The sequence below is a fragment of the Oryx dammah genome, unplaced genomic scaffold (genome assembly GCF_014754425.2).
Source record: "Oryx dammah isolate SB20612 unplaced genomic scaffold, SCBI_Odam_1.1 HiC_scaffold_27, whole genome shotgun sequence".
In the NCBI taxonomy this organism is placed as follows: domain Eukaryota; kingdom Metazoa; phylum Chordata; class Mammalia; order Artiodactyla; family Bovidae; genus Oryx; species Oryx dammah.
Window position 1 is genome coordinate 13,900,065 of NW_024070211.1, and position 9,433 is coordinate 13,909,497.

A 9,433-nucleotide genomic window follows, 5' to 3' on the forward strand; every position below is an offset into this window, starting at 1 on the left:
ATTTTTGAGGATGAGAGAATCACTATGTAATGGTTAACAAAGAAATTGTTATCAGGGAGATATAATTCTGAACTTGTTTGAACCTAATAGCATAGTCCTCATATTATATTTTTCCTATAAAAGGAGAAGGAGAAGAGGGCAACAGAGAATGAGATAGTTGGATGGCATCACTGATTCAATGGATATGAACTTGCACAGACTCTGAGAGATGGTGAGGGACAGGAAGGCCTGGCATGCTGCGATACACGGGATCACAAAGTGTTGGACACGACTTGGCAACTGAACAACAACAGCAACATAAAAGGACAGACAGTAAAAACTTTTAGACTTTGCAGGTAATATAGTCTCTATCTCAACCTCTCATCTTTGCCATTGTAATGATAATACAATCATAGGTAACATATAAGAAAAAGAACATGGCCATGTTCCAATTAAACTTCATTTACAAAAATAAGGAGTGGGCCAAATTTGGTCCATTTACCATAGTTTGATGACTCTTGACATAAAGCAAAAGTTGAGACAGTTTTGAAGATGAATGGATTCACAATTCATCCCAAGGACTAAATCGAACAGCCATAAGATTAATAGATATGCAGAAAGTTTGAATAACATAATTAAGAAGCTTGTTCAAACAATCAGAAAACTGACATTCTTCTCATACAATAAGGGAAATTTTATAACAATTGATTACACACTAGGTCATGAAGCAGGTCTGCCCATAGAGTGAAGAACTGATATTGTATAGGTCATCTTCTATGATTACAATAAAATGAAATGAGAAAACCATTACAAAAAGATAACACTAAGCTTGAAAAGAAAGATCTTACCTCCAAATACTTAACAGGACAAAGAAAAAATACAAAATTAGCAATTGACTGACAATGAAAGCATTACATTTTTTAAATTTAATAATTTAAATCAATTAATTTGTCTTTATTTTGAACCTTTCTGGGTCTTCACTGCTGTGCAGGCTTTCCTCTAGCTGTGGTGAGTAGGGGCTCTAGTTGCAGTGTGAAGGCTTCTCATTGCGGTGGCTTCTCTTGTTGCAGAGCACAGGAGCTTGGGCACGTGGACCCAGTACTTGTGGTTCCTGGGCTCTAGAGCACAGGCTCAATAGTTGTGGGGCAGGAACTTAGTTGCTCGGCGGCATGTGGGATCCTCCCTGACCAGGAATCGAACCTGCGTCTCCAGCATTGGCAGGTGGATTCTTTACCACTGAGCCACCAGGGAAGCCCCAAAGCATTACATTTTGAAATTTGAATACAACTAAAGCAATGACTTCCCTGGTGGCTCACACGCTAAAGGGTCTGCCTACCACTCGGGAGACCTGGGTTCGATCCCTGAGTTGGGAAGATCTCCTAGAGAAGGAAATGGCAACACACTCCAGTATTCTTGCCTGGAAAATCCCATGGACGGAGGAACCTGGTAGGCTACAGTCCATGGGGTCGTAAAGAGTCGGACACGACTGAGCGACATTTACTTTCCTTTACTAAAGCAATCCTGAGGGGCATGCATATTCTTAAATAAATTAATTAAGGAGCTCACATTAATAAAGATTTCATATTAATGAGTTGAGCATCCAACTTAGGAAATCAGAAAGAAAAAAACCAACATGATAACACCCTTCTCAAATAGCAGAACACAGTGAAGATGAGAGAAAAATCAATATCAAGAACAGAAAGAAACTACAGATTAGTTTAAAAAGTGTCTTATAAAATAGATACATTTCTGGCAAGGCTGATTAAAGAAGGCCCAGGAGTTGGTGATGGACAGGGAGGCCTGGCGTGCTGCGATTCATGGGGTCGCAAAAGGTCAGACATGACTGAGCGACTGAACTGAACTGAAATAAACAATGAACAGAGGGAATTAACTATAGAAAGATTTTTTTAAACCATAATAAACAACTTTTTGCAAATAAATTTAAAATGTAGATGTAATAGATGTGGCTTTAAAATATACCTTCAAAACTGATTTAAGAAATGGAAATGAGGAATAAATGATAACATTAAAGAAATGGTTGTTCAGATTGCTTTTTTTAAACCTTTTACATCATTCCTGCATGTGTGCTTATCATATCCTTTCCATTCTTAATATTTATTTATTTTTGCCTTTCCTTTTAAAACATAAATCAGCCTAAGAGGTCTGACTATTTTATTGATATTTTCCTCATGTCAATGTATGGCAAAACCAGTTGTAAAGTAAAATTAAAAATAAATTAATTAATTAAAAAAAATGAAACTAACAGGGTTTATTAAAAAAAAAAGAAACCAACGTTGGGTTTCGTTAATCCTCTCAATTGTGTCTTTTTTCCTATTTTAGTAAGTTTTGGTCTTATATTCATTATTTCCTTTGTTCTACTTTCACCGGGTTTATTCTATTGTTTGTTTTTTTCCCTTAAGCTAAAACAAGATAGAATTTTCAACATCTCAGTCAATAATCACCCCCAACATCCTAGAGGTAAACCTATTCTAACTTCTGTCAGAATTGATTTTGCTTTTGGACTTTATGCAAATGGAACTACAGAGTCTTTACTCTTTCTGACTTCTTTCATTCAACATTCTGTCTGTGAGGTTTGTTCATGTCGTTGCTTGTTAAATAGTGATTTGTGTGTGATTTATTTGGGGCTGTAGCATCCCACTGTGGGCTTCCCTGGTAGCTCAGCTGGTAAAGAATCTGCCTGCAGTGCAGGAGACCCCAGTTGGATTCCTGGGTTGGGAAGATCCCCTGGAGAAGGGGTAGGCTATCCACTCCAGTATTCATGGGCTTCCCTGGTGACTCAGATCATAAAGAATCCACCTGCAATGCGGGAGACCTGGGTTCAATCCTTGGGTTGGAAAGATCCCCTGGAGGAGGGCATGGCAACCCATTCCAGGATTCTTGCCTGGTGAATTCCTATGGACAGAGGAGCCTGGCAAAGAGTCAGACATGACTGAGTGACTAAGCACAACACAGCATCCCACTGTATGAATATAATACAACTTATTTGTCTATTCAACTGTTGATGAACATTTAGGTTGTTCCCAGAAATGTGTTTTAAAATTTCCAAGCATGTGGGAATTGTTTATCATTATCAATCATTAACTTAATTGCATTTTGGTCAGAGAATATGGTGCGTATGACTGATTCTTGACAATAAGACTTGCTTTATGGCCTGGTATGTGGTCAATGTTTGCAAATGTTTTACGCATGCTTGGTAAAATAAGTGTTGGGTGTTGGAGTCACTTTGGGTCAATAAATCAAGCTAGTTAGTTGTGTTACTTAGATCTTCCATTACTTTACCATTTTTTTCTGATTGGAAATGTCAGCCAATAATGGAGAAAAGTGTTTTGTACTATCCCACTTCAAACTGTGTACTGTTGATTTACTATTATTACTAATGTATTTGACTTGTCTCTACAGTTTTACCATTTGATTTTTATTTATCCCACTTTTGCTCTGTTTTTGTTTGTTTGTTTGCTTGTTCTCTGTTCTTATCTTTTTAAGAGTAGACTGAATTTCTGTTTTCTGCATCTTTACTCACCCCCTTAATGTTTTGGACATCATATTTTACATCTTTTTGTCTTGTATATCTCTTAACTGCTTACTGTGAATATAGATAGTTTTACCAGTGAAATTTTTCCTTTTGTAATTTTCATATTTCTAGTTGTAGTCTTTTCTTTTTTACTTGGAGAAGTCCCTATAACATTTCTTATAAAGCCAGTTTTACACATGGTGTTGAACTCTTAGCTTTTGCTTTGGCTGTAAAACTCTTTAACTCTCTTTCATATCTGAATGAATGATTTTCTGGGTCTAATATTCTTGCTTTCATCATTTTAAATATTTCACCATTCCATTCCCTCTGCCCTGCAAAGTTTCTGCTAAAAAGTCAACTGATAGCCTATGGGAGTTCCCTCGCTGCTTTTAAGATTCTCCCTTCATCTTTAATTTCTTCCATGTTAATGACAATGTGTCTTGGTGTGAATTTGTTTGGGTTCAACTTGTTTGTGACTCTGTGCTTCTTGGACCTGGATGTCTGTTCTCTTTCCCAGGTTAGAAAACTTTCAGCTATTTTTTCTTCAGATAAGTTCTTGTCTCTTTCTCTTTTCCATCTGGGACCCCTGTGATGTAGATGTTCGCATACTTGATGCTGTCTCAGAGTTCTTTTAAATTATCCGCATCAAAGATTTCTTTTTTTTTTCCTGTTCAGCTTCAGTGATTCCCAGTACTGTCTTTTAGTTCATTGATCTATTGTTCTGTATCATCTAATCTACAGTTGATTCCTTCCACTGTATTTTTCATTTCAGTTATTGTATTCTTCAGCTCTGTTTAGTTCTTTTCTTTTCTTTTTTTTTTAGGTTTTTGACACTTAGTTGAATAAACAAGTTTATTTGTAAATTTAGTCAACATACATAATTGACCTAAAAACTTCAATAGAAGGATAAATTTTAAAACCACTTGGAAAGCCATCTCTATGAAGTGATTTTCCCAGAACCTATGCCACATGAACACCATTTTAACTGGCAGAGGTTCAATAAGCTGAAGCTGTGTCCCTCCCCAACAGCAATTTTACCCTAACAGTTATTATAATACAAACCCCACAAGGAAAAAAAGTTCAGTATTGTTCCTCCTTGGTAGAGAAAAGTTCAACCTAGTTATGAGACCAATCACAACACAAAGAAAAGCTGCACTAACTACTATATTAGTAACAGATGATGCTGGTGTGAGTAACTTGTATTATAGTCTAGAGCCCTTATAAATAAATCCCCCTCCCCGTTAGTGTTTGCATTATCAGCTAGGTTAGTTTTAACATGTGGTAGAATGAGGACTTATGCAAGGTATAATGCAAAAAGCATTTTACTACGTAAACAAGTGCAGTCTACTCAGGAGAAAACCAATCGAACTCTAAATTACACACCTTAAAGACAACACTCCCCACCACATGTCAATGTAAAACATTTAATTTAAAAATGTTGACACTACAATATATAAAATAGCTATTATAAATGCACATAGTGTATTCTATAGCTGCCAGGTTTACTTTTTTTTTTTTTTAAGGAAACTGTAAGTTACACTGTGGTTAAGACTTGTATCTTCACCCTTGAAAAAGCCCACATTCTATCACAGTGATGTATGGTTAGACTTAACAGCCCCAATTGTTAAACACTTGGATCAAGTCATAACCAGTTTTATTGCAAAAGGACCCTGTACACATTTATCAATTCTAGTACCTTAATAGCTACCCAACAAGTCATTAACATACAGAAACATGCATCATGAGAAGCAAGAAATATCACCCATCCCTTCTGCATATTAGCAACCTGTCACTCCTGAGCAACAGTGCTCACATCACTGAGGTCTGTGAACAGTCACTTTTCGCATTCATCCTGAGTGAAAGATGGAATGACTTAAGTACAAATGCAACATATTATAAACAATTTCTTACAAAAAAAGTCACAAATTAAACCGAAGTATTTTACAGAATTTACTACAAAACACCATAAGAACTGCCTTCACTTAAGCTCTCTCTCCCCGTATCCGGCAAGCCAACTGGATGTCTTTGGGCATGATGGTGACTCTCTTAGCGTGGATGGCACACAGATTAGTATCTTCAAACAAACCCACCAGGTACGCTTCGCTAGCCTCCTGCAGCGCGCCGATCGCGGCACTCTGGAACCTCAAGTCGGTTTTGAAATCCTGGGCGATCTCCCTCACCAACCTCTGGAAAGGCAGTTTCCGGATCAGAAGCTCGGTGGATTTCTGGTAACGACGGATTTCTCGAAGCGCAACAGTCCCGGGCCTGTAGCGATGAGGTTTTTTCACCCCGCCGGTAGAGGGGGCGCTTTTCCTGGCCGCTTTGGTGGCCAGCTGCTTGCGGGGCGCTTTCCCACCCGTTGACTTACGAGCAGTCTGCTTGGTTCGGGCCATTTTCTTTTACCTAATGCCGGTTTTAGGCCGCTTCTCCCATCACCGCGCCGCCGCTGCTGCCCAAAGAGCCGCAGTAGCTGAAACACGGGACGAACTCCTTCCAACGAACGACCAAACCGCTCTGCGCCTAGTTCTTTTCTATATCTTTAAACTCTTTGTTAAAATTCTCACTGTGTTCATCCATTCTTCCCCTGAATTTATTGAGCATCTTTATGAGCATTATCTTGAACTCTTTATTGGGTAGATTGCTTATCTTCCCTTTGCCTAGCTCTTCTTCTGGGGCTTTATCTTGTTCTTTCCTTTGGAATATACTCCTCTGTTGTCTCATTTTGCCTGATTCTCTATTTTTATTTTGTGTATTTAGTAGTTCAGTTACATTTCCTGATTTTGGAGAAATGGTCTTATGTAGGAAGCATCCTATGGGGCCCAGTAACACACTTCCCCTTGGTCATTCAAGCTATGTGCTCTACGTGGGCACTTCTGTTGTAGTGGGATTGATTACTGTGGGCACACTGTAGTTGACCCTGGCCCAGCTGGCTACCAGGCCCTAGTGTGAAGGTTGCTGGTCCACCAGTGGGCGGAATTGCATCCTGGTGATAATAAACTAGAGGGAAGATTCTAAAATCGTGCTTGCCAGCACCAGTGTCCTGGTGGTACAACGAGCTCCCCCAAAACGACTGCTGCCAGGGTCCGTGTCCTCAAGGGGGCGTCCTAGCTGCCTCCTGTCTCTCCAAGAGGCTCTCCAAGATCGGCAAGCGGGTCCAATCCAGGTTTCTTTCAAATTCCTGCCTCTGTCCTGGGTCTCAGGCATGTGAGATTTTGTGTGAACCCTTTAAGAGTGCTTCCTTGGTGGCTGAGACAATAAAGAATCTGCCTGCAATATGGGAGACCCAGGTTCGATCCTGGGATTGGGAAGATCCCCTGGAGAAGGAAATGGCAATCCACTACAGTATTCTTGCCTGGGAAATCCCATGGACAGAGGAGCCTGGCGGGCCTCAGTCCATTTGCAAAGAGTCAGACGTTACTGAGCAACTAACACTTTTAGAGTCTAGTTTCTATTTCCTATAAGCTCTCCTGTACATAAGACCCGCTAGCCTTCAAAGTCAGATGTTCTAGGGGCTCATCTTCCTGGTGAGAACACTGCACTAGGGAGCCCAGTCTGGGGCTTGAACCACTTGCTTCTTGGGAAAACCTCTGCAGTTGTGATTAGCCTCCTGTTTGTGGGTTGCCTAACCAGGAGTGGGCAGAGGGTCTTGACTGTACATTGTGTCCACCCTTCCTGTTGCTCCTTCTTAACATCCTTAGGTGTGGAAAATCTTTTCTGCTAGTTTTCAGGTTGTTCTCGTAGATAGTTGCTCTGTATAGAGTTACAATTTGGGTGTGCCCATGAAAGGAAGTGAGCTCAGGGTCTTCCTCCTCCACCGTCTTGGCCATACCCTGAATTTCTGTTTCCTTACTCCACATTTTCCATCTATTGGCCTGAAAATTAACTCATTTCTTTGAAGTCATTGACTCTATTTCTATTCTTAGAGTAGTTATTTTTAAATTTTTACCTTGCACATTTAACAAAGCCTGAATTTAACATTCCAACTCTCTTTCCAAACAATGCAAGAACCTTGGAACACTCTAATTCCAATGACTTCACCCTTCTTCCTAGCAATCAAGTTTCATTTCTATCCTCTTTTTCTTTTAGCCCATGAATTTGCCATCATACTCTTTATATTTATACAACATTTGTTTACATTTATCATTTTTTCCCTCAACAATCCTCCTTGCATCTCAGGTTTGTCTTCTTCCATCATTTTCTTTTTTCTAAAGTACATATGTAGGGAATTCCCTGGTGGTCCAGTGGTTAGGGCTCAGTGCTTTCACTGCTGTGGACCCAGGTTTGATGCCTAGTTGAGGAACTAAGATCCTGCAAGCTACGTAGTATGGCCAAAAAAAAAAGTACATACTTGGACATTCATATGTCTAATGCAGGTCTGTTGGTGGTGATTTTTTTTAAGCTGTTTATTGTGAGATAATTGTATCTGGGAACTAGGGAGAGCTGCTGATCTGTAATCACTTTAATATACTTCTGGGTCCCTGTTCAAGCTGGATTCTCAGATGCAGATCCCTCCGGTGCTACTGGCCTCATCTGTGCTCCTGACTGTGGTGCTAAATAGGCATTTAATTTTATGTATCACTCCTCCCTAAATATGTACCCCTCATAGATCACAATTGTGTTTTGTTTCATGTACTTAGAGATTTCACTTCCTGGGAAACCAGTAATAAGATATAAAGTTATTGGGTTTTTTTTTTTTTTTTCAACATCTGGTTCTTCTCAAGTGGGAAGACCTTTCAGAGTACCTAATTCACCAAACTTCCTCAGTGATCAATGCAAAGAAATAGAGGAAAACAATAGAATGGGAAAGACTAGAGATCTCTTCAAGAAAATTAGAGATATCAAGGGAACATTTCATGCAAAGATGGGTACAATAAAGGACAGAAATGGTATGGACCTAACAGAAACAGAAGATATTAAGAAGAGGTGGCAAGAATACACAGAAGAACTATACAAAAAAGATCTTCATGACCCAGATAATCATGATGGTATGATCACTCACCTAGAGCCAGTCATCCTGGAATGTGAAGTCAAGTGGGCCTTAGGAAGCATCACTACGAACAAAGCTAGAGGAAGTGATGGAATTCCAGTTGAGCTGTTTCAAATCCTAAAAGATGATGTTGTGAAAGTGCTGCACTCAATATGCCAGCAAATTTGGAAAACTCAGCAGTGGCCGCAGGACTGGAAAAGGTCAGTTTTCATTCCAATCCCAAAGAAAGGCAATGCCAAAGAATGCTCAAACTACTGCATAATTGCACTCATCTCACATGCTAATAAAGTAATGCTCAAAATTCTCCAAGCCAGGTTTCAACAATACGTGAACCATGAACTTCCAGATGTTCAAGCTGGATTTAGAAAAGGCAGAGGGACCAAAAATCAAATTGCCAACATCCATTGGATCATCGAAAAAGCAAGAGAGTTCCAGAAAAACATCTATTTCTGCTTTATTGGCTATGCCAAAGCCTTTGACTGTGTGGATCACAACAAACTGTGGAAAATGCTTAAAGAGATGGGAATACCAGACCACCTGACCTGCCTCTTGAGAAATCTGTATGCAGATCAGGAAGCAACAGTTAGAACTGGACATGGAACAACAAACTGGTTCCAAATAGGGAAAGGAGCACATCAAGGCTGTATATTGTCACCCTGCTTATTTAACTTGTATGCAGAGTACATCATGAGAAACGCTGGGCTGGGTGAAGCACAAGCTGGAATCAAGATTGCTGGGAGAAATATCAATAACCTCAGATATGCAGATGATACCAACCTTAAGGTAGGAGGTAAACAAGAACTAAAGAGCCTCTTGATGAAAGTGCAAGAGGAGAGTGAAAAAGCTGTCTTAAAACTCAGCATTCAGAAAATTAAGATCATGGCATCTGATCCCATCACTTCATGGCAAATAGACGGGGAAACAGTGGAAGACTT

General features: G+C 39.6%; 1 protein-coding gene across 1 annotated transcript; it reads right to left on the reverse strand.

Annotated features, from left to right (window-relative positions):
- Positions 1 to 4,349: 4,349 nt before the first annotated feature.
- LOC120854200 (histone H3.3A-like) lies at positions 4,350 to 6,028 on the reverse strand. The gene has a single exon (XM_040228012.1). The coding sequence runs from the start codon at positions 5,902 to 5,904 to the stop codon at positions 5,494 to 5,496; it is 411 nt and encodes a 136-aa protein (XP_040083946.1). The 5' UTR covers positions 5,905 to 6,028; the 3' UTR covers positions 4,350 to 5,493.
- Positions 6,029 to 9,433: the final 3,405 nt, after the last annotated feature.